The 23743-nt window shown below is 48.6% G+C and overlaps 2 protein-coding genes and 1 pseudogene across 6 annotated transcripts; 1 reads left to right on the forward strand and 2 right to left on the reverse strand.

The window, feature by feature from the left end:
• Positions 1 to 251: 251 nt before the first annotated feature.
• On the forward strand, positions 252 to 11641 carry FUS (FUS RNA binding protein). 4 transcript variants are annotated; one of them, XM_012469960.3, is made up of 15 exons: positions 252 to 340; positions 2407 to 2431; positions 2523 to 2677; positions 3876 to 4020; positions 4214 to 4416; positions 4768 to 4990; positions 6594 to 6628; positions 8125 to 8157; positions 8928 to 9031; positions 9719 to 9848; positions 10086 to 10187; positions 10323 to 10446; positions 10774 to 10874; positions 10999 to 11146; positions 11436 to 11641. In XM_012469960.3, exons 1-15 carry the CDS (start codon positions 328 to 330, stop codon positions 11473 to 11475), a joined length of 1581 nt encoding a protein of 526 aa, XP_012325383.2. In that variant the 5' UTR covers positions 252 to 327; the 3' UTR covers positions 11476 to 11641. The 4 variants fall into 4 exon arrangements, with proteins under 4 accessions (XP_012325383.2, XP_012325384.2, XP_064218748.1 ...); XM_012469961.3 differs by having other exon boundaries at positions 253 to 340; positions 3879 to 4020; XM_064362678.1 differs by lacking the exon at positions 252 to 340 and adding an exon at positions 1345 to 1669 and having other exon boundaries at positions 3879 to 4020.
• Positions 4606 to 4729, reverse strand: LOC135269196 (5S ribosomal RNA; annotated as a pseudogene).
• A 10651-nt stretch (positions 11642 to 22292) lies between the features above and the next one.
• On the reverse strand, positions 22293 to 23526 carry PYCARD (PYD and CARD domain containing). 2 transcript variants are annotated; one of them, XM_012469956.2, is made up of 3 exons: positions 23203 to 23526; positions 22940 to 22996; positions 22293 to 22645 (listed from the first exon to the last, which is right to left on the reverse strand). In XM_012469956.2, exons 1-3 carry the CDS (start codon positions 23474 to 23476, stop codon positions 22386 to 22388), a joined length of 591 nt encoding a protein of 196 aa, XP_012325379.1. In that variant the 5' UTR covers positions 23477 to 23526; the 3' UTR covers positions 22293 to 22385. The 2 variants fall into 2 exon arrangements, with proteins under 2 accessions (XP_012325379.1, XP_012325382.1); XM_012469959.2 differs by lacking the exon at positions 22940 to 22996.
• Positions 23527 to 23743: the final 217 nt, after the last annotated feature.

Here is a 23743-nt window from a genome sequence, read left to right on the forward strand (position 1 = left end):
GGGGGTGGAGTTAGAGCGTGGGCTAGTCCTGTCGAGGAGAGAGAGGTTCTTTCTTCAAAAATATGATTATGTATCGTATTCACATGGCTTTAGTTAACTTATTTCCCTTCTGCCTGCTCGGATCCTCTACGTACCCTAGGAAGTGGGGGGAGTGCATTCCTGCCTCCCCCATGCTCTTCCGCATTTGGTGCGCGCCTGCGCGGTGCGTAGGCGGCAGGGCGTACTTAAGCTTCGACGCAAGAGGCGGGACTGCTCAGTCCTCGAGGCGTCGGTGCTCCGCGGAGTTGGAATCTTGTTGCTTGCTTGCCTGTGCGCGCGTGCGCGGACATGGCATCGAACGGTAGGTAAGGGCGCGAGGCGGCGGCGACGGCGCTCCGAGCCGAGGCCTTCTAGCTGGGCTTTTCATCTTCTGTGGGGCCGGGGCGACGATCGCCTGTGGGATTCTCTCGCACCCCTGTGGCGGGAAGCCGCGGAGAGGAGTGACTGGGGGAGGCTGGTGTCGCCATTTTGTTTCGCTCCTCTGGCGCCTAGCGCGCTGGGCGGGAAGTCTTCTTTATCCAGTCCGTTTGCTTGCGGTGGGCGTTGGGAGGGACGCTTCTTGGTGGTTTGAAGCGTGAGGTGAGGGTGGAAATGCCTGGTCTCCGTGGCCTCGCCTACCCCCACTCCCGGCCCGCGCTCGGGCCCGCTTTGTCGCAGTGCTGCATCCGGGCACTCGCGGCGCGCACGCGCTCTGCGGGCCCCTCCCCCCTCGCGGCGCTGATACCCCTTCCCCGCCTCGTGTTGGCTCAGCTTTTTGTCGCGAGACCCTTCGCGGAGGACTTGGCGGCGCGCGTCCGGTGTAAGCCTCGTCTCTCTGGGGTCCTTCGGGAAGGGGCGGGACCGCTCCTCTCCCGCCTCGGTTGCCACGCGGCGGGGGCGGAGGCTCGGGATCGTGGCCACGCTCCCGCTTAACGGTTTGGCGGTGGTGGTCGGGAATCGACCAACGTGTCGTATCGGTGACCGGGCCAGAGAGTTTTTCCCGCCTAATTTTTTTTTTTTTTTTTTTTTTAGAGACAGGGTCTTCCTCTGTTGCCCAGGCTGGAGTGCAGTGGTACGATCTCGGTTCACACTGCAACCTCCTCCTGGGTTCAAGTGATTATCCTGCCTTAGCTTTCTGAGTAGCTGGCAGGCGCCTGGCTAATTTTTTTTTTTTTTTTTTTGTAGAGACGGGATTTCACCATGTTGATCAGGCTGATTTCGAACTCCTGACCTCAGGTGATCCGCCCTCCTCGGCCTCCCAAAGTGCTGAGATTACAGCCGTGAGCCACCGCGTCCGGCCTAAATTTCTTGTTTCTGAGGTGGGGAGGGAGAAGAACCGCCATCGGAGGCCACTCCCTCTCCTGGTCCTTTCCCTTTTCCTGCGGGGGAAGCGCCGCGTTTCCCGTGCTGGGTGGATGAGTTGATCTTGCTCGTGTATCTTCAGTGGGGCGTTTCAAAACCGCTTTCACTGTTTTTTGGTTCGCCGGGGGGAAGGCAGGGTAGGTGAGAAAACGAACCATCTGGAGCGACAGGACTGGGGAATCGAGTACCAGTTGACTTTCGCCTCCTAAAGCGAGCACTTGGATGATCTTTTGGATTCCGAGGGCTTTGGATTCTGTGACTTCACTAAAAAGCCCACTTAATCTCCGAGGTTGGTCACAGAGTGAAGAATGGCATTTTTTGAGACATTCTCGTTCTGTGGGTCTGGGTTGAGAGACGGAGGCCACAATCGGAACACTGCTTGAATTCAAACCTGTTCCAGTTGGTAGTTCTGCGACTTCGGGCAAGTTAGTCTATTTTGACTCCTGGGGATAAGGCCTTTTTCATAGAATGGATGAAAGTAATGTGCAGTGTTTTAGAGTAACAGTTACTGACATGAATTGGGCTTGCAGAAAGTGGCTGTCCACCGAGACCTTGGTTTTCCCAATGGTTAAGGATTCTGGGACTCTGTAGAAACTTGCATTTTCTTCTCTTTTCTTTTATTGTGAGAACACTTGGCTGATATGCCAGCTTGCTCTTGTCTCATGGGGGAATTGTATGACCTTTTTTGCAACATGGTCCAATTTTTTACCTCTGCCTCCCAGGTTCATATGAGTCTCCTGCCTCAGGTCCTGAGTAGCTGGGATTACAGACGTCCGCCACCATGCTTGGCTATTTTTTGTATTTTTAGGGATTTCACCATGTTGGTCAGACTGTTCTCGAACTCCTGACCTCAAGTGATCTGCCCACCTCGGCCTCCTAAAGTGCTGGGATTACAGGTGTGAGCAACCGTACCTGGCCAGTGTGGTCCTATTTACCCATCAGTGCTTGAGTTAAGGAATTTAGCTTTAATTCAACTCTTTCAGAGTGTTGGCTGAAGATAATTGTGATTGTATTTTTCTTTTGCAGATTATACTCAACAAGCAACCCAAAGGTGAGTGCTATTTTTGTGCTTCCAAAGTTTGTAGAGGGCAAGGGTGGTCAAGGCATCTTTTCCTGATCACGATGGTTTTATTTTTCTCCAGCTATGGGGCCTACCCCACGCAGCCCGGGCAGGGCTATTCCCAGCAGAGCAGTCAGCCCTATGGACAGCAGAGTTACAGCGGTTATGGCCAGTCCACAGATACTTCAGGCTATGGCCAAGGCAGCTATGGTTCTTCTTACGGCCAGACCCAGAACAGTGAGTCTCTCTCAGCGAGTCATCTCTTCCTCCTCTTTCTGAATGTTGCTTTTCTTCTTTTTGAGAAGTCTCGCTGTGTCACCCAGGCTGGAGTGCAGTGGCGTGGTTTCTGCTCGCTGCAACTTCTGCCTTCCCGGTTGAGGTGGATTCTCCTCCTGCCTCACCCTCCTGAGTAGCTGGGATTAAGGCAGGTGCTACCACACCCGCTTTTTTTTTTTTTTTTGTATATCTTCAGTAAAGACAGGGTTTCACCATGTTGGCCAGGCTGGTCTCTAACACTTGACCTCATGATCCCCCCGCCTCAGCCTCCCAAAGTGATGGGATTACAGGTGTGAGCCACCACACCCGGCTCTAAATACTGCTTTTGTTAAACCTGAGCAGCATAGAAATGTTGAAACTGTTCCATATTTCCTTTCCCTGAACCAGTGTATAATTCTCAAAACTCTTGGGAGTTTGAGTTCTTTACAGGGCATTGTGGCAAGCCTGTAGTCCCAGCTACTGAGGAAGGAGGATCCCTTGAGCCCAGGAGTTTGGGGCTGCAGTGAGCTGTGATTGTGCCTGAGAATAGCCACTGCATTCTAGCCTGGGCAATGTATTGAGGGCCCCGTCTCAAAACAAAAAACCAAAAATGTTTATTGGTTTGTAATTGTTTCCATTTATTTTATTTGGCTTTTAATTTTTTTGATCCTCCTATTTTTCATCTCAGCATGAAAGAGAGCATATTTTCTAAAGGGAGAACAATGTTAGGCTGATTCTTAAATTGAGAAAATGGCTTTGCTTGCAAATGTATAAAATCATATGATACCTAAGAAGGTGGGATTTGTCCCAAGGTCCTGAAGCATAACCAACGAATGTGGTTGTCCTGCAGAAACTGCACACACAGCTGCACATTGCAGTATGGTTAACAGGGATCCTTGGGCCTGGGATTAGAGGGTGGTTCTGGAGATGGTGTTGGGATTGGTGGGGTGAAATTGGAACTGTTCTAAAGAGTTGCTAGAAGTTGGAGCATTAACTTTAGGCTTTAGAAGGAGGGTGGTAACTTAATTTTTGCCTATGGGTTGCTAGATTACTAACGGCTTCTGAGAGGCTGACGTTTTGAGTATGAGTGAGTGTTAGGTCGTATATGTTTTCTTTAACCCATTCCATACATTTTCTCTTTCCTTGTGGCTTTTGTCACTCCCTTTTTTTATCCTCACAGCAGGCTATGGCACTCAGTCAGCTCCCCAGGGATATGGCTCAACTGGTGGCTATGGCAGTAGCCAGAGCTCCCAATCATCTTACGGGCAGCAGTCCTCCTACCCTGGCTATGGCCAGCAGCCAGCTCCGAGCAGCACCTCGGGAAGGTACAGTGGTGTTGATGTCAGGGGAAGGCTTGAAAAGGGGTGAATTGATGAGGAATGATAAAGGCACCCAGGAGTAGGAGCAGCTACGTGTAATTGGGGTGGGGGAACCTATGTTGGGTACAGAGAATGGAATACACTAAAAATGAAATTTGGGGTATGCTGGGATTATGATTTTGTTTTTTGTTTTCCTTAGTTATGGGAGCAGTTCTCAGAGCAGCAGCTATGGGCAGCCCCCCCAGAGTGGCGGCTACGGCCAGCAGTCTGGCTATGGTGGACAGCAGCAAACCTACGGACAGCAGCAAAGCTCCTATAATCCGCCTCAGGGCTATGGACAGCAGAACCAGTACAACAGCAGCAGCAGCGGCGGCGGTGGTGGTGGTGGAGGTGGGGGTGGAGGTGAGATGTCCTCAGCTTTGCCAGCAGTCCATTTTCTATAAGGATTTGTATTCTCCTGTTTGACTCTTAGCCTAAAGGGATTGCTTTCTTGTTTCCTACATGTCTTTTAAATTTATTTTGTCTTTTATTGCTTGGCACTTGTTGAACCTTTTTGTGATACTTTACTTTTTTGTTTGTTTTTTTCCTTAAAACCTATAGCACCTGGTATTCATTCCCAGGCGGTCTCCCATCCAAGTACTAGCTAGGCCCGACCCTGCTTAGCTTCTGAGATCAGATGAGATTGGGTGCATTCAGGGTAGTATGGCCCGTAGACTTTTTTTTTTTTTTAAATCATCCTTCCTTTTCTCACAGGTAGCTATGGCCAAGATCAGTCCTCCATGAGTAGTGGCAGCAGCGGCGGCAGTGGTGGTGGTTATGGCAGTCAAGACCAGAGTGGTGGAGGCAGTGGTGGCTACGGACAGCAGGACCGTGGAGGCCGTGGCAGGGGCGGTGGCGGTGGTGGTTACAACCGCAGCAGTGGCGGCTATGAACCCAGAGGTCGTGGAGGTGGCCGTGGAGGCAGAGGTGGCATGGGGTAGGTGTCTTATAAGCCAGGGAGTATCTTTGGTGGGGGGTGTGGAGGATTGCATGAATTTCCCTGAAGCCAGTCCCTAGTGCATGGTTTAGTATTCTTGTTGTCTAGGGATCTGTGAAGGCTTTGATTTTGGGTCAGTGACTGTTTTTACATCCCCATTTTATTTTTGTGAGAACTTGGGAGCTGAAACTCCCATCCATACCACTGAATAGAGATTTTGAGTATTGACACTTGTTTCCAAAGAGAAAAAAATCATACATAGATATGTATGGATTGGAGTCATTGATATCCTAGGCAAGAAACATAGAAGTGAAGACTTCTTTCTCTGCAAGGGAAACCGATGATCCCACTCCTGGGAAATAGTAGGGAAACCTGGTATGTGTATTCCCATGTGTCCTCTAGGGAGTTGGTGATGATTAACCTGACTTCAGCTTCCAGGAATTGGCTACTCTTCCTGTTTTCTGTAGTCATTTGAATCCACGAGCTTGATTTGCACTAATTTGACAGTGATTTTGTGTGTGACTTGGTTTGTGGGGCCATCTGACTGAAGTGTGCAGACCTTTTGGGCAAAAATATGCTTGACAGTGGTCTCCCACCTATTTGTTCCACTGTCTGCCTTCCCCTGGTTACTTAAAAATCATCATTTGTCCAACTGGACCTTTCCTTCCTGCTGAAGTTGATTTGAGTAAAACCTTAGATTTGATATTAAAAGAGTCGTCAAATCTGTTGGTAAATGATTTGAAGGACCCTACCCTGTCTCCCTTGAAAAAGGGGAGGACTGTCAGTGTTACTGTTTTTGGAAAAAGTAGATTTTTAAAACAAGTTTGGATATGGTAAGTATGCAGAGGTGGGTGGGGGCAATCTCAAAAACGTACAAAAATAAGGAAAACTCTGTTGTGTGCGTGTGTTTAATGCAAAACTTTAAAAAGAAAAACAACTGTTATGTGACTGTTAACTTGCTCTGCATTTTATGTGCCACAGGTATGAAAGGTGACATTGCAAAATACTCCGCTCTTCTCGCAGTGTAGAAGGGGTGACCCCGGGGGTTGGGGGAGATCAAAAACAGCTCAGTAGTTAGGACAGGGCTTAGCTAAGTTTGTCTTGCTTTAAGGGGAAATTGCTTTTGGTTTTGACTTTTTATGGAGTGGGGTTGGGTCTGCTTGCTGCTTTCAAAGCAAAAACCACAAAAATGTGTTCAGGGCTACCCCAGCCTGGTGTGAAATGTCTTCTGGGTAAATTGGGGTAGGGTTTTTAAACCAACTACTTGGTTGTCAACCACTTGCGACAAGAGGAAAAAAAAAAAACATCTGCTCCATCGGAAGAACGACCAAGGAAAATGGGTCATTTTTTTTCCAAAGGAAATAGATATATAACCTTTTAAAGCAAAATCTTTATAAACTGTGTCTGAGAAATTGCACACGTGTGTGTGACACGCTCAAAGGTCAGACAAGGGGTGGTCAGGAAGGGATGTATTTTAGTAGCCACTTGTATCTTTTTCCGAAAACACCTACCCATGTTTGGGGAATGTTAAACAAAATCAAAAAAACACCCTTTTGTAGCCGTTGGAAGCTTCATGTCCTTTCTTCTAACTTGTCTTCTCCAGCGGAAGTGACCGTGGTGGCTTCAATAAATTTGGTGGTAAGTGAACAGAGTTTCCAAAATTCCCAACTCCCAGCAATGCTTTGTCTGATTGTTCATTTGCAGATGTCTTAGCGTGTTAATTTAAGTGCAAAGGTTTTGAGGTGTCCAGAACCACCTCCAAAAAGGGGTAGCGTAGAATGCCACCTGTTGCCTGGTGTGTGCTAACCTGGAGCAGGCAGGGGTAAGACTCAATAGTCATCTTTTACCAAATGGGTTTGCCCCCGGTTAATAAGAGGGGTCTAGTAGGCCTGGGACAGGGCTGTTGCCACACCTGGCACTTAGTGACCATCATCATGAGAAACTGGAGAGTGTGTGCTGGATGGAACACGTGGTGCCAGCTTGGCTTTAGGACCCTTTTGATAATTGTGTTCAAGGCTTGTGTGTGTGGGAGTGTGTGTGGGAGACAACCTCCAAATGTTTTAATTCTGGAAGAGGGATGTGACATTGCCCTGCCCTGAGGATGGTGAAGTTGGTACACATTTATAAAGTACAGAATGGTGTCAATGAATGCAATTCTCTGTATATGGACTTAACTCAGATGGGCAAATAGAAACTAGCTCTGGGAAGGAACATGTGCACTACTTCAAGAAAGTTTGGAAGCATGTGTGGCTCATGGGAAATAACCAGGTCTTAAACAACACAAACTGAATTCATGGACCAGGAAGGTCTTAAAACAGCACACACTGAATTCATGGAAAAATGACAAATTTGAGAAGTCTCCCAGTAAGCTGGAACTTTTCTGGTTTGGTTAACTAACAAAAGGTTTCTTGATTTGTCTCAACATTTAAAGCCAAAGGCTTGGGTTCATGACTTAGGTGTCATTGCGTGTGGGTACAATATTTATATATGGCGAATTCAGATAAACATTGGTCAAAGATGGTCTCTGGAAAAACAAAATAGAGGCTGCATTACGGAAATAAGATATCTGGTCTGTTCCCTGGGACATGCTTAAAAAATACAATAGCTATTATATATGGTTTTTATTTTCATGTGGTTTTGGGGAAACATAACATGGTTTTAAGAATGGTTTCTAAAGATGAAATTAAAAATTGTTCCACAAGGGATAAGTGTCTTTGGTGGTAAAGTTGGGAGAAACTGGATGATCGCATGGCTCGTGGCGAGCCCATCTCTCTCGGGTGAGAGAACCGGGCCAAGCTGAGTTGGTTTGTTCTCTTTAATGGGTCTCCTTTCCCCTGCTGTTTGTGCTGAGGACATTTCCCAGCCTGAGCTGGGGGAGGCAGCATTTTCTGAAGTGTGGAGTTGTCTCTGTGGAGACTCAAGTTACAGATCTTAAGGGGCCTGCCTAGAATTTTCTCCTCTGGGCAGGTGACCCAGGAAAGGGTTTTGGAGTGAGGCTGTGAGCACTTACATGATATTTTGCAAATTTGGATTTGGTGTTAATTTTTTTCCTTGTCTGTTTTTTCCTGTTGACTAACGGCTCCCCTTTCCTTGTTTTTGTTTTTGTTTTGTTCTTTTTTTCCATGTCACTTAAGGCCCTCGGGACCAAGGATCACGTCATGACTCTGGTGAGTTCACAGGTGGTGGCATGAATAGAGTAGCTAAAGTGGATCAAGACTGACTGGATATTATTTGAAACTGTTATTAAAAGGAAACAATGGGAGTAGAGAGAAAGGGAGTTAGGTGTATCCTTAGTTAGCAGTAAGAAGTAATCATGATGTATTTCTCAGAAATACCTGGCTTGTGGGTTCCGCACCCCGCAATTTAGGAGGTCTGAGATGACCCTGAAAATCTGCCTAACATGTCCCCAGTGATGCTGATGCATCTGGACCCCCCTCAGAACTTTTAGTTTACTGCAGTGGTTACTTAAAAATGTGGATCACGTCCAAGTTGGTGAACAAAAACTAGTGAACAAAGACCTGACCGCACGAAGGAAAGCATTTCACTCTTGTTTAGATTGTATTGATGTTTGTGTACTAGATTTTAATGTAAAATGGGTTTCTTACTTAATTTGGGAACCTTAACTGAAAGTTGATAAATACTGATGTCCTTTGCCTGCGTGGTCTTGGGCATTTCACTCCTGAGTTCTGGTTTCTGTACTGTGTATTGATGTGTTTCAAAGGATAATTGTCAAACCAAACCTGAAATTTATCAGCATGGCTGGCATATAGGTGCTCAATAAAAGGGAATACGGATTTCTTTTCATTTGTCTTCCATAAACCAAATCATACAAGTTGCTTAATGGATACTAGGTGTACTGCTTTTGGTTTTTTCCTTATGTGTTTATTTTTATTTGTTTTACTTTTTCACATTTGCATTTTCTCCTCTGTTCAAGCAGAACAGGATAATTCAGACAACAACACCATCTTCGTGCAAGGCCTGGGCGAGAATGTTACAATTGAGTCTGTGGCTGATTACTTCAAGCAGATTGGTATTATTAAGGTACTTGTGGAGTGGGTGCTTTCTGTCAGTGCAGGCTTTTGGATTTCACACATTAGTAAAAGCAAGTCTTAATGGTTGTTGCTAGCTTAAATTGTTGCAGAAGGAGCCTTAGTTGGCGTTTTTTTTTTTTTTTTTTTGAGATGGAGTCTTGCTCTGTCACACAGGCTGGAGTGCAGTGGCATGATCTCAGCTCACTGCAACCTCTGCCTCCAAGTTCCGAGTGATTCTCCTGCCTCAGCCTCCAAGTAGCTGGGATTACAGGCGCCCGCTACCACGCCTGGCTAAGTTTTGTATTTTTAGTAGAGATGGGGTTTCACCATGTTGGCCAGGCTAGTCTTGAAGTCCTGACTTCAGGTGATCCACCTGCCTCCCAAAGCGCTGGGATTATAGGCATGAACCGCCGTGTCTGGCCACTTGCTGTTTTGTAAAAGAAGTTCTATCTTAACACAAAAGGTATAACTGGTAAGAGTCCCCTAAATTCCGAGATTTGTACTCTATAATAACCTTTAGTTTTCTTTCTCAATGTTGGAGTGAGAAACACTTTTAATGGACATTTACATGTGAGGTAGGAAGAAGAACCTGGGAAGAGGGGAGCTTAAGTTTGGGAATGATAAACCTCATGTTGTGGAGGAAGAAGATGGGAGTCCTGTAGCCTCTAAAATTGATGTTACCTCATTTTGCTTTCAGACAAACAAGAAAACGGGACAGCCCATGATTAATTTGTACACAGACAGGGAAACTGGCAAGCTGAAGGGAGAGGCAACGGTCTCTTTTGATGACCCACCTTCTGCTAAAGCAGCTATTGACTGGTTTGATGGTATGTATAAGAAGGCTGGCAGAGGTGGGGCTGGGGCTAGGGCAGCAAGCCTTCGGAAGCAGGCCATAGTTTTGGGGTTCTTCAGAGTTTTCCAACACTTTAGCTATGGTTTCAAGTACAGTCTCATTTTTGCTTATGTGTCAGTAGATTATAAACCATTTCAGAAAGGCATCTCTTGGCTTGAATTTTTGGATTAATGTCTTGAATCTAAAGTCTCTTGATACTATATTTCTCTAGGTAAAGAATTCTCCGGAAATCCTATCAAGGTCTCATTTGCTACTCGCCGGGCAGACTTTAATCGGGGTGGTGGCAATGGTCGTGGAGGCCGAGGGCGAGGAGGTGAGGAGCTACCTACTGGTGGTTGCAAAGTGTGGGTGGGGAGAGTGCAGAAGATGGTAAAGGTGCCTGGAATGGGTTAGGTCGACCAAACTTGGCAGGGAGCAGACAGACCCATACTTGTTTTATCTGCATTAGGACCCATGGGCCGTGGAGGCTACGGAGGTGGCGGCAGTGGTGGTGGTGGCCGGGGAGGATTTCCCAGTGGAGGTGGTGGCGGTGGAGGACAGCAGCGTGCTGGCGACTGGAAGTGTCCTAATCCGTGAGTGAAACTTAATTTTTGTTTAGTTCTTTGATGTTACAGTAATTAGGTATGTGGATGTTTCCAAAGAAGTAAAGGTCAGCGCCACACTGTTGGGGTCAGATTTAACCAAAAGCTTACGTATGTAAGGTTGATATAATGAGAAAGGTACTGGATTGGGTTCAGTAATAATGGTTTTTGTTCTGGTTCTGATTGGGGGAAGCAAACCTTTTTGTTTTTCTGAGGCCTTAGTTTCTTCACTATCTCTAAAGTCATGGTAGTTTCTGCCTAAGTCTAGGTCTTGCCTATTCCCCATTCCTCCAGACTAATTGTCTTCCTTTTCCTTAGCACCTGTGAGAACATGAACTTCTCTTGGAGGAATGAATGCAACCAGTGTAAGGCCCCTAAACCGGATGGCCCAGGAGGGGGACCAGGCGGCTCTCATATGGGTAAGAAAGGCAGACCTGATGCCAAGGAGTTGGGACCAACGAGTTCTTAAGTTTTCAGCAGGGAGGCTCTGGGAAGGTAGAGGGATAGGAATATATGTGATAGATCTTATTTCTTTTGTCCTAGGGGGTAACTACGGAGATGATCGTCGTGGTGGCAGAGGAGGCTATGATCGAGGAGGCTACCGGGGCCGTGGTGGGGACCGTGGAGGCTTCCGAGGGGGCCGGGGTGGTGGGGACAGAGGTGGCTTTGGCCCTGGCAAGATGGACTCCAGGTAAGACTTTAAATGAGAATAAAAAAGAGTAGTTGAACAGAGGCCATTGGATAACAAGGTTTTGTTGAGAAAGTGGTTTCATTTGGAGGACTAGATGGAAAGACCTGAGATTGTAACCAGTAGCGGGGTGGGAAGGAAAATTAACTCGGGAAGAATGAATCTGTAGACCCACTTGAGATAAGACATTCTTACTGGATTAGGTAGGAGGGCCAGATAGGATATCTAGACTTGGAGAGGCTGGTAACCCAAATATAACAGACATCTCTTTTTTTTTTTTTTTTTTTTGCAGGGGTGAGCACAGACAGGATCGCAGGGAGAGGCCATATTAGCCTGGCTCCCCAGGTTCTGGAACAGCTTTTCTTCCTGTACCCAGTGTTAACCCTTGTTGTTTTGTAACCTTCCAACTCCTGATCACCCCAAGGGGGTTTTTTGTGTCGGACTATGTAATTGTAATCATACCTCTGGTTCCCATTAAACATGACCGTTTTAGTTAAATTTTGTTCCTCTTCCCCCTCCTCACTTTGCTGGAAGAGTGATGTCCAAGTCAGGAAGGTTGGGAATTTCCCTGTTACAGATCATCCTGCCCAGCAGGAACTGGAATACAGCATTTGATCCAGGGGAGAAGGCCAAGTGATACCCTTGAGAGCAGAGATTAAACTTTTTTGTCACGGCAAGTTTGGATGCATACATGAGAAATGAAGAACACGGGATGTCATGAGTGTCGGCCTAAATCTGCCCAGCTATGGGGAGTTTTTCCTTTACCGTATTTATTTGCATACTGGTCTTAAGTTTATTCTTTGCAGCAGTTTAACCTTTTTAAAGAACTCTTAGCTCTTTGGCACTTTAAATGGTGAGGCTCAAACAAACTGGGTTTATATGGGGCACTATTCAAATCTGACTATGGTGGAGAGCTCTTAGCCACTCTGGGTCTTTCATGGGAAGGAGAGTAACTTAATGCCTGCTGAGTGCTGCAGAGTTTGTGGAGTCAGGATCTAATCTTCAACCCTGAGAGACCCTGGGGCACTTGACAGCTGAGAAGGAAGTACATGAGTTACAAGGCTCAGAACCAGAAAATGGGAAAGCCAGAAGTGAGTCCTACTCTGTTCAGTCTCCACTTCGTTTTAATGGTATTTTCATTCTGAAACCATCGTGCAGGAGGTCCTGAAGGGGCCAGCAAATTCTGATCTCAGACTTTGGTTTACTTAGGCCTTAAGACAATGCTACAGTGATAAGAGACTTGGGAATGGAGATAGTGAGAAGGGGGAAGGTTTTCTGGGAAAGGAAGCTAGAGGTAATGGCTTGTATTTAAAGAAGCCAAGTTGACCTGTTCCTAGCTAGCCTGGTGGATGGGGCCTGGGTAGATAATCTGCTATAAGGAGACTGGTCTGGCTAGGTCACTTGTACTCAGAGGGCTTGAGGTCACTGGCACTTTGAGATTTTAGGCTTGCGCCTTTTTGATTGGAGGGTGGAAGGCCCTCAGGGAATGAGTGATAGAGGGGAGGGGTGTGGCCAGTGAGTTAAAATGTTAGTGACCCTCAACCTTTTATGTGCTTGTAAATTTGCCCAGACCTGCCAGCCAGTGTTTAGCATGTTTTTTAGTTATACAGAGCCTAAAATTAAGAGCAAAACAGGTTTTAGTTACGTTTTTTTTTTTTTTGAGACCGAGTCTTGATTTGTCAGGCACCAGGCTGGAGTGCAGTGGCGCAATCTCGGCTCACTTCAACCTCCCCCTTCTGGGTTCAAGCAATTCTCCTGCCTCAGCCTCCCGGGTAGCTAGGTCTACAGGTGGACGTCACCATGCCCAGCTATTTTTTTTTTTTTTTGTATTTTTGGTAGAGACAGGGTCTCTTCATGTTGGCCAGGCTGGTCTTGAACTCCTGACCTCAGGTGGTCTTCCCACCTTGGCCTCCCAAAGTGCTGGGATTACAGGCTTGAGCCACCGCATCCGGCCTGCAGTTAACTGGGTTTTCAAACTCGGTTTTTAAGACAGCTGCCATCACAAGCATAGCTTGAACCCCTAATTGGAAAGTGCTTTCCTCTCAAGTTTTTTTATGTTTTGAGATGGAGTTTCACTCTTCTTGCCCAGGCTGGAGTACAGTGGTGTGATCTCGGCTCACTGCAACTTCTGCCTCCTGTGTTTAATCGATTTTCTTGGGTCAGCCTCCTGAGTAGCTGGGATTACAGGCATGTGCCACCACACCCAGCTAATTTTGTATTTTTAGTAGAGAGGGTTTCTCCAAGTTGGTCAGGCTGGTCTTTAACTCCTGACTTCTGCTAATCCGCCCACATTGGCCTCCCAAAGTGTTGGGATTACAGGCATGAGCCACTGTGCCTGGCCTAATTTTTGTGTTTTTAGTAGAGATGGGGGTTTTTCCATGTTGGCCAATCTGGTCTCAAAACTCCTGACCTCAGGTGATCCGCCTGCTTCACCTTCCCAGTGTTGGGATTACAGATGTGAGCCACCATGCCCAGCCGATGTACAGATTTCAGTTCCCTTCAATGTATCCCTAGAATAGTATTGCTAGGTCATAGGATACTTCTATTTTTAGTTATTTGAGGAGGCTTTGTACTATCTTCTATAATGGCTGCATTAGTCCATATTTCCACCAGCGGTGTGCAGGGATTCCCTTTCTCCACATCCTTGCTAGTTAGCGCTCATCTTTTTTATACAGCCATTCTAACAGGTGTGAGGTGACATTTTTTATCTTTTTTAACCATGCACCATGGAGTCTAACCAGATCTCACTGCCTATCCTAGCCTACAAGAGAGGCTAAACTCAGTATGGAATGTGGGGTCCTATCTGCAGTTATTCCTCCCCAGTAGCCTCAGACTCCATTTTTACCTTTGGATCCTCAGTTCTGACAAACCCTCTTTTCTTCATCCTTTTTTTTCCCTTTCCTTTTTGAGATGGAATTTCGCTCTTGTTGCCCAGGAGTACAATGGCACTATCTTGGCTCACCACAACCTCCACCTCCCGGGTTCAAGTGATTCTCCTGCCACAGCCTCCCGAGTAGCTGGCATTACAGGCATGCACCACCACGCCTGGCTGATTTTGTATTTTTAGTAGAGACAGGGTTTCACCATATTGGTTAGGCTGGTCTCAAACTCCTGACCTTGTGACCTACCTGCCTCAGGCTTTCAAAGTGCTGGGATTCCAGGCGTGAGCCAGTGCACCCAACTGCCTTTTACTTGATCTTTATCTTGAAATTTTGAAGACATAGTGGGGGTGGGGGTCTCAATTTTGTCCTGGCTGGTCTCAGTGGGCTCAAGCGGTCCTTCAACCTCTGGAGTGGCTGAGACTACAGGTGTGCTACTGCACCTGGCTATTTTGAAATAATTTGACTTAGAAGAAAGTTCGTACAATTGTGTTCGTCTTCCTATGCGAATATAATCTTCAGTGGTGCTAGCATATACAAAGTATTTTCAAGTTGGTTGTGCCAGCACATCTGACGAGGATTTTTTGTTGTAGAAGTATTGGGTCCACAATCTTGAGATACTATAATAAAAGCTTTTGGAGACCATTGAGTCTAAAATACCAGTATCTTTGAGGGCAGGAGTTTGGAGCTGGAGGAAATACTGCTCTCTGCTGGTGGTTAATGCTCTCAGCGCCTTGGATTGTGGCTTTAGCCCTAAGTATGAGATGAGGGCTCTCAACTGGAAATGAGGGCCACTGGTGTAGGGGCAAGAGGCAGAGGAAAGGAGTTGGATGTTTGGATTGAAGATGGTGAATGTGCTGCCCCTGTGAGAGGGTGCTGTCTCTGCGTTTTGGTGAGGAGGGTCCAAGCGAGGGTGGGAGGGGCACTCGACAGCTGGATGAAGTGGGCAGGACCGAGTTTTTTCCCAGGTGACAGTGCCTGTGCCCACCTCACCGGGGGTGGCAGTATTGCACAATCTCACAGATTCCTTGTCACTATTGGGTGCAGTGTACTTAAGAATAGGGACCTGGCCGGGAGCGGTGGCTCATGCCTGTAATCCCAGCATTTTGGGAAGCCAAGGTGGGTGGATCATGAGGTCAGTAGATGGAGACCATCCTGGCCAACATGGTGAAACCCCATCTCTACTAAAATACAAAAAAATTAGCTGAGTGTGGTGGTGTGTGCCTGTAGTCCCAGCTACTCAGGAGGCTGAGGCAGGGGAATCGCTTGAAGCCGAAGCCGGGTGGTGGAGGATGCCATGAGTGGAGGTCGTGCCACTGCACTACAGCCTTGGTGACAGAGCAAGACTGTCTCAAAAAAAAAAAAAAAAGAATAGGGACCTGTTGGAGGAAGGGCTTACAGAGTGCCTACATAACATGGTTACAAGTACTGGGAACAATAAACCGTGGCAAACTGCGTCAGGCCTCTGGGGAGGCAGACTTCCCTAAGCCTTCATGTTCCAGGTGCAGAGTGACCTTGACTCTGTTACAGTACATAACATGCTCAAGGACTTAAAACCCCTTTTGTAGCATTACAAAGTCACCAGACTTGTATGCTTCTTGTGAGACTCCCTCCCTCCAGCTGCGCCTAGAATGCAATCTGTAGAGAACCACATGTTCTTGTTTTGTGAAACTCCCAAACTGCCACTGTTAACAGTCTTCAGAATGATGCACCAGTTCTGGCTCACTGATTGAGTTCCAGCTCACTGATTCACCCCACCATTACTCCACTCCCCACTATCACCTCACCTTCACCCCAACACCTGCTGACTGCTCAAAGTGTAACCAATAAATACGGTGGGGAACCTAAGTTCAGGGCCTTCACTGCCTCCATTACAAGTGATGGTCCCCTGTTCCCACTTTTATTCTTAATCTTTTTCCTTTGCCATCACCAAACTCGGGGTACCCACGGGTGGGGTGTGGGGGCTGGCTCCCTACAGGGACCTGCAGGAGATCGAGACCATCCTGGCCAACATGGTGAAACCCCATCTCTACTAAAAATACAAAAAAGTCAGTGTGGTGGTGTGCACCTGTAATCCCAGCTACTTGGGAGGCTGAGGCAGGAGAATCGCTTGACCCTGGGAGGTGGAGGTTGCAGTGAGCCGAGATCATGCCACAACACTCCAGCCTGGTGACAGAGCGAGACTCCATCTCAAAAATAATAATAATAACAATAATAATAATAATAATAATGGAGACCTGGCAATTCCACCCTAGGCTTGCATGCTTGTTTTTCTGGTTTTGATTTTCCAGAATTTCAGGGAAAGTTAACCCACCCTGTTTTTTTTTTTTTTTTTTGAGATTGCTGGAACCACATTCTCTGTAACTTGGGGGGTAATACACACGCATATTAAAATATATAAATATGAGTCCTCCCTTATCTATGGTTTCACCTTATACAGTTTCAGTACAGTATAATAATCTGTGCTGAATTTATAAATTGAACTTTATCATTTGTCAAAATATGGATTCTAACTCAGTAGATCCAGGTGGAGCCCAAGATGTACATTTCAGGCCTGATGTGGTGGCTCATTCCTGTAATTCCAGCACTTTGGGAGGCTGAGGTGGGAGGATCATTTGAGCCCAGGAGTTGAGACAAGCCTGGGTAACAGCAACATCCTGTCTCTACCAAATTTTTTTTTGAGATGAAGTGGCTCTGTTGCCCAGGCTGGAGTGAAGTGACATGATCTCTGCTCACTGCAACCTCCGCCTCCCAGGTTCAAGTTATTCTCCTGCCTCAGCTTCCCAAGTTGCTGAGATTTATAGGTATGTACCACAACACCCGGCTAATTTTTGCATTTTTAGTGGAGATGGGGTTTCACCATGTTGGCCAGGCTGGTCTTGAACTTCTGATCTCAGGTGATCCATCTGCCTTGGCCTCCCAAAGTGCTGGAATTATAGGTGAGCCACCACACCAGGCCAATTTTTAAAATTTTGGTAGAGGCTGGGTGCGGTGGCTCACACCTGTAATCCCAGCATTTTGGGAGGCTGAGGTGGGTGGATCATGAGGTCAGGAGTTCGAGACCAGCCTGACCAACGTAGTGAAACCCCGTTTCTACTAAAAATACAAAAAGATTAGCTGGGTGTGGTGGCGGGCGCCTATAATCCAAGCTACTCAGGAGGCTGAGGCACGAGAATTGCTTAAACCTGGGAGTTCAAGGTTGCAGTGAGTCGAAATCATGCCATTGCACTCCAGCCTGGGCAACTGAGTGAGACACCATCTCAAAAAAAAAAACCAAAAAACAAAAATTTGCTGGGTGTGCTGGCATGCACCTGTAATTCCAGCTACTTGGGAGGCTGAGACACCTGAATTGCTTGTACCTGGGAATTGGGGGTTGCAGTGAACTGAGATCACGCCATTGCACTCCAGCCTGGGCTACTGAGCAAGACCCCATCTCAAACCCAAAAAACAAACAAAAAAAAATTAGCAGGGTGTGGTGGCACACATCTGTAATTCCAGCTACTTGGGAGGCTGAGGCAAAAGAATTTCTTGAACCTGGGAGTTGGAGGTTGCAGTGAGCCAAGATCGTGCTATCCAGACTGGTTGACAGAGTGAGACTCCATCTCAAAAAAAGAAAAAAAAAAAAAAAAGTGGTGGCATGTACCTGTGGTCCTGTGGTCCCAGGAGATTGAGGCTGCAGTGAGCTGTGTTCCTGCTACTGCACTGTAGCCTGCAGCCCTGGGTAACAGAACAAGACTGTTCCCTGTGCCCTCCCCTCAAAGAAAGCATTTCTGACAGGCTTTCGGGTGATACTGATGCTATTGCTTCAACACTTCTCTTAGAGTAATGTTCCAGAGAGTGGCAGAGTCAAATTATTTCTGAAGGGGGACTTGGCTTTGTACAAAACTTTCTTCTTTCTCCCCCCGGCCCCTGCCTCCTGCCCCCCAGCTTTTTTATTGGAGACAGGGTCTTGCTCTGTGGCCCAGGCTGGGGTGCAGTAGCACGATCACAGCTCACTGCAACCTCGAACTCCTGGGCTTAAGTAATTCTCGCACCTCAGCCACCCAAGTAGCTCAGACTACAGGCAGGTACCACCATATCCAGCTAATTTTTAAAATTTTTTGTGGAGATGAGGTGTCACTGTTGTTCAGGCTGGTCTTGAATTCTTGAGCTCAAGCAATCTTTCCCACTCAGCCTCCCTAAGTGCTAGGATTATATTTCTATATCAACTGTGCTAGCTAGGAGCTAAGAAAAAGTGGTTGTGTGGGTTTTTGTAATAAGCACAGGCCCAGCCAACACTGGCTTCTGTTTTTTTTTTTTTTTTAAGTCTTGTGAAGCTTAAATGGCAAGTTTGAGCAAAAAAGAGGATGCTGTCCTCTTTGTGGGATTTTTGTGGGTGTGGGGAGATCTGGACCATCACGGAGGGTGTCCTCAGCACAGGGATGGGATTTGGTTCCTGCAGAGCCTCAGAGAACCATGGGATAGCCCTTCAGGTGTTAGGGGAAGGTGATTTTGAGTTGCTCCTTCACTTTGTTGAATGTCAATGAAATCCAGTTCTGGGGCTTGACAGGAATGTTGCTGTTTGCAGTGGCTGCTTATCTGGGATGTGTCCCAAGATGCTGGAGTTGTCTGTGGCCATCTGGACTGGGGCTGGGCCTTCCACATCCATGGAGAGAAGCACTGCCAGGACTGGGAGCAACAGAACGAGCCTGGGGTGGTACCAGAGGGGCACTCTAGATTGGTCTCGGGATAGCACAGGTGAACAGTTACTGTTCTAAGCCTTTGGGAGCCTAGGAGCAGAACCGTCCTAGTGGAGGTGATTGCTAACTCTGAGGTGCACTTGCCAGAAGCCAGTTGCTGTTAGGGGATGAGCTGCGACCTGTCATCTCCACTTTACAGAGGGGATCCCCACACAGCTAGTGAGAGGTGGAGCTGGGACTTGAACCTCTCTCCTTTAGCTATAGAACTTCTGTCCTTTACCACTATGCTGTGCCTGAAATCCGAGGACACTTCTGGTAGGACTCTTTCTTCCACAGCCCAAAGGAAAAAGGAAGCCCCAGGACATTTTTTATCTTAGGGAGACTTTCTTGGAATCACTTCCTTTCCTCAGGCCTGCACTGGTTTTTGTAGCGACTCTGAGGATGCCTGTCATGCAAGGATGTGTTACCTACGGCCCCATCTCAGGAGAATGATTAGGTTCCCGTGAAGTTTAAAAAAATCCTGTAAGGCCAAACGCGGTGGCTCATGCCTGTAATCTCAGCACTTTGGGAGGCTGAGGCGGGCGGATCATGAGGTCAAGAGTTCAAGACTAGCCTGGCTAACATGGTGAAATCCCGTCTCTACTAAAGATACAAAAAAAAAAAAATTTAGCCAGGCGTGGTGGTGTGCACCTGTAATCCCAGCTACTCAGAAGGCTGAGGCAGGAGAATTGCTTGAACCCGGGAGGCGGAGGCTGCAGTGAGCCGAGATTGCGTCATTGCACTCCAGCCTGGGCTACAAGAGTTAAACTCCATATTAAAAAAAAAAAAAAAAAAAAGCCAGGCGAGGTGGATCATGCCTGTAATCCCAGCACTTTGGGAGGCTGAGGCTGGTGGATCACGAGGTCAAGAGTTAGTTCGAGACTGTCCTGGCCAGTATGGTGAAACCCCATCTCTACTAAAAATACAAAAATTAGCCAGGCGTGGTGGCACGGGCCTGTAATCCCAGCTACCCAGGAGGCTGAGGCAGGAGAACTGCTTGAACCCGGCAGATGGAGGTTGCAGTGAGCTGAGATCACGCCACTGCACTCCAGCCCGGGCAACAGAGCGAGACTCCGTCTAAAAAAAAAAAAAATCCTGTTAGATACTAGAGATACATAGTAACTGCCATATACTGATTACTTCTTACATGCAAGGCAGTTGTACAAAGGTTGAAAAGATGTCTGCATTTAAGCAGGGGAGTGGTGGAGTCCTCTGTGAACATAGACCAGCACGTGGTTTGCATTGCCACAGAGACACTGGGAAGAGACTCTGAAACCCAGAGGAACGCATGCGTATGGGCTGTCTGGGGCAGGTAGAGAAGATATTGAGGTGTCCAGAGATAAAGGGGCCAGCATGTGCTAGGGCACTGGGTGTGAGCAGATAGTGGTGGGATTGTGGGGTGTGTGAGGAAAGGAGAGGTTGCATGAAGTTAAGCGCCAGGCTAGGAGAAGAGTTTAGGTGTTCTATTAAAAATGACAACTGAAGCTGGGCGTCGTGGCTTATGCCTGTAATCCCCAGCACTTTGGGAAGATGAGGCGGTGGATCCCAAGGTCAGGGGTTTGAGACCAGCCTGACCAACATGGTGAAAACCCGTCTCTACTTAAAAATACAAAAATTAACCGGGCGTGGTTGTGCATACCTGTAATCCCAGTTACTTGGGAGGCTGACGCAGGAGAATCGCTTGAACCCAGGAGGCAGAGGTTGCGGTGAGTCAAGAGCACGCCATTGTACTCCAGCCTGGGCGATAGAGCGAGACTCTGTCTCAAAAAAAAAAAAAAAAGACAGCTGGGCATGGTGGTTTGCACCTGTAGTCCTAGCTATTCAGGAGGCTGGGGCAGGACGATCGTTTGAGCCCAGTGGTTTGAGGCTGCAGTGAGCCATGATCACACCGCTGCACTCCAGCCAGAGCAACAGACAAGATGATGTCTCAAAAAATATTGAGAGTCTGTTCCCACGATCAGTTTGGATTTCTCAGGCCTTTGGAGCTAGAGGTAGGGAGGATGAAGTAGGAAGCTTGTTGCAGATAAGACGTAATTAGAGATAAGCCTGGTGGGGCAGTGAGGTTGGAAAGTGGTTGTCTGGTGATTGCTAAGGATAGGATCCAGGGCCTCCTTGGTATCTGCCCGTTGCTTTGCAGATCCTCCCTCTTCAAGGCCAGAAGGGATTGGGTGTAAAGTGTACTCAGGAAGTAGCTCTAGATTCCTGCTTCCCCAAACAGCCTCTGGGAGGACCTCAAGTTTCCTGGAGAGAGATACCCATATTTCCCTTTGTAGGCAAAAATTGCATCAAGAAGGCGGTTTGGTGGCTCACACCTGTAATCCCAGCACTTTGCGCGGCTGAGACAGATGGATCACTTGAGGTCAGGTGTTTGAGACTAGCCTGGGCTATGTGGCAAAACCCCATTTCTACTAAAAATACAAAAATTAGCCGAGTGTGGTGGCAAGCACCTGTAATCCCAGTTACTTGAGTGGCTGAGGCACAAGAATTGCTTGAACCTGGGAGGCAGAGGTTGCAGTGAGCCAAGATCGTGCCTCTGCACTCCAGCCTGGGTGACAGAGTGAGCCTCAAAAAATAAATAAATACATAAATAAATGTGTCTGGGCATAGTGGTTCATGCCTGTAATCCCAGCACCCCAGCACTTTGGGAGGCCGAGGTGGGTGGACCACTTGAGGTCAGGAGTTTGAGACCAGCCTGGCCAATGTGGTGAAAACTTGTCTACCAAAAACAAAAATTAGCCAGGCGTAGTGGCGGGGACCTGTAATCTCAGCTACTTGGGAGGCTGAGGCTCAAGAATAGCTTGAACCTGGGAGGTTGAGGTTGCAGTGAGCGGAGGTCATGCTGCTCCAAACTCCAGCCTGGGTGACAAAGCGAGACTCCATCTCAAAAAAAAAAAGTTTTAAATGTTCCTTTCAAATGAATGAATAAGCAATAATAACTCCTGAAAAAAATTGCATCAAAAGAGGCAGCTACCACAACTCACTTCCTGAAAATTTGCTTTGGTGGTTGGCATTTTTTTGGGCAAAGGGCAACCTATGCCCATTTCCCCCACAGGATGGGGCGGAGCAGAGGGAGCGTTTAAGCCTGCTAGAGCCGGGGCCAGGAGGAGCCATCAAGCGATTTGGTGACTTGTGCTCTTCTGTTCTATGTTTAGATAATGCTTTGTCTCTCCCCCTGAAAATTGCACTAATTTTGCATTTTTCTCCTGTGGAAAATGTGGAAGGTAGGGAAGCTATGAAGACTAGTGTGCTTCTAAATGCCTGGGACAGAGCTGCCTGCCACAGTTCCAGGCCCTTTGGTACATGCCTTTTTTAACCTTCGGACCTGGGCCACAGGCTGTAATCTCTAACGGCAAGGTTAGACCCTTTAGGGAGCACTCCAGGAGCACCACCTGGTGAATGAGGAGGGATAGTCCATGGTGATACCAGGAAGGATGGAGGAAGCATCTGGGGTGCGGGAGGCCCTAGGGACACGGAGCTGGAGGGCCGGGCGGCCTCGGAAGCATAGCTGAGCGCTGCACGTGCCACCAGGCTAGAAGTAGGAAAACACACAAGTACAAGTTGGCTTTTCATGTATTGTGTATAAAAACATCAGACCCAGAATGAATTCGCTGCGATTGCAGTGGCTGGGGTTGTTGGGGAAGAGCCTCAGCTCTTCTGCTCCAGGTCCTCCACCAGGTAGGACTGGGTCTCCCTCAGGGCCTGGAGGAACAAGTCCTTGCAGTTCCAGTTCCAGGCTGGCACGAAGCTGAAGAGCTTCCGCATCTTGGTTGGATTGGTGCGCTCGGCTCGCACTGCCTGGTACTGCTCCTCCGTCAGGACCTTCCCGTACAGAGCATCCAGCAGCCCCTCAACCTCTGTGACCCTCGCGATAAGCGCAGCCCGGTGCAGGTCTATAAAGTGCTGGCCTGGGGGTGGGAGGAGAACATGAGCTGGCAGCCAGGGTGTGGGGCCTGTCCCTGCTAAACGCAAGCCTAGGGGCGGGGCTCCAGGGGGCAGCCCACCAGGACCCCATATGTAGTGGGATGAGGGTAACATGGTCTCCCTTTCCCTGCAGGGAGGAGAGTGGGTGTGTAGGTGGAGTGTGCAGGGTTGCCTGGTCCTGCCTGGTCCTGCCCGGCCCTGCCCTACCCTGGCTGCGGGAGCACAGATGCTGGCTGTGCGGGGGTGCGGTGAGGCCGGGCTGGGTGTGGCGGCCTCACCTGGCTTGGCTGCCGGTTGAGGAGGGGCCCAGATCCCAGCTGGCGCGGCTCCAGAGCCTGAAAGAAAATGGGTCAAGTGGACCCTTTTCCTGCCGTGGGGCCGGGGTCCCCTTGGTCGGGAGGCCAAGCGCGGGGAGCCTCCTTTCCGGCACGGGAGCTTCGTTTAGCGGTAGGAGGAGCAGAAAGCGGAAGAGCCCGAGGGGCAAGCGCTGGTGTGAGTGGCGGGGAAAGACGGGGTGGAGGGGCGGGTGGGGGCTGCTCACCCTGCTGCGTGGCCCCCTGTAGCTGCCCGGCCATCTCCTGCAGGCCCATGTCCCGCAGCACGGTTGCGGTGAGCTCGGCGCCGTAGGCCTCCAGGTAGAAGCTGACCAGCTTGTCGGTGAGGTCCATGGCGTCCATGGGCAGCAGCGCGCCCCGCGGGATGCGCCCATAGCCCTCGCGCAGCGGCACCGACAGCAGCTTCAGCTTGAACTTCTTGAGCTCGTCGGCGGTCAGGTTCTCCAGCGCGTCCAGGATGGCGTCGCGCGCGCGTCCCATGGCTCCCGGATCCCCCGCCGCTGCCGCCGCCGACGAGGAGGAAGTCGACTGCGGGGCGTGACCTGGACTCCCCGCCTATCCCCCACTCTGGTCTCCCGACTCGACTCCCCGCCCCGGTCCGTTGCCCTCCAGCAAAAGGCGCTCCCCGACCACGCCCTTGGTCTCTGCTCACCCAGGCCTCTGGATGGGGGCCCCCGGCCGTCGCAGGGCGCCAGGATCGCGCCCTCCAGCTGGCCTGCGAGGTGGGACCCGGGAGGGGACCCTCAG

This window comes from Aotus nancymaae, unplaced genomic scaffold (genome assembly GCF_030222135.1).
Source record: "Aotus nancymaae isolate 86718 unplaced genomic scaffold, 86718_ANA_hifiasm-v0.15.2.pri h1tg000049l, whole genome shotgun sequence".
In the NCBI taxonomy this organism is placed as follows: Eukaryota; Metazoa; Chordata; class Mammalia; order Primates; family Aotidae; genus Aotus; species Aotus nancymaae.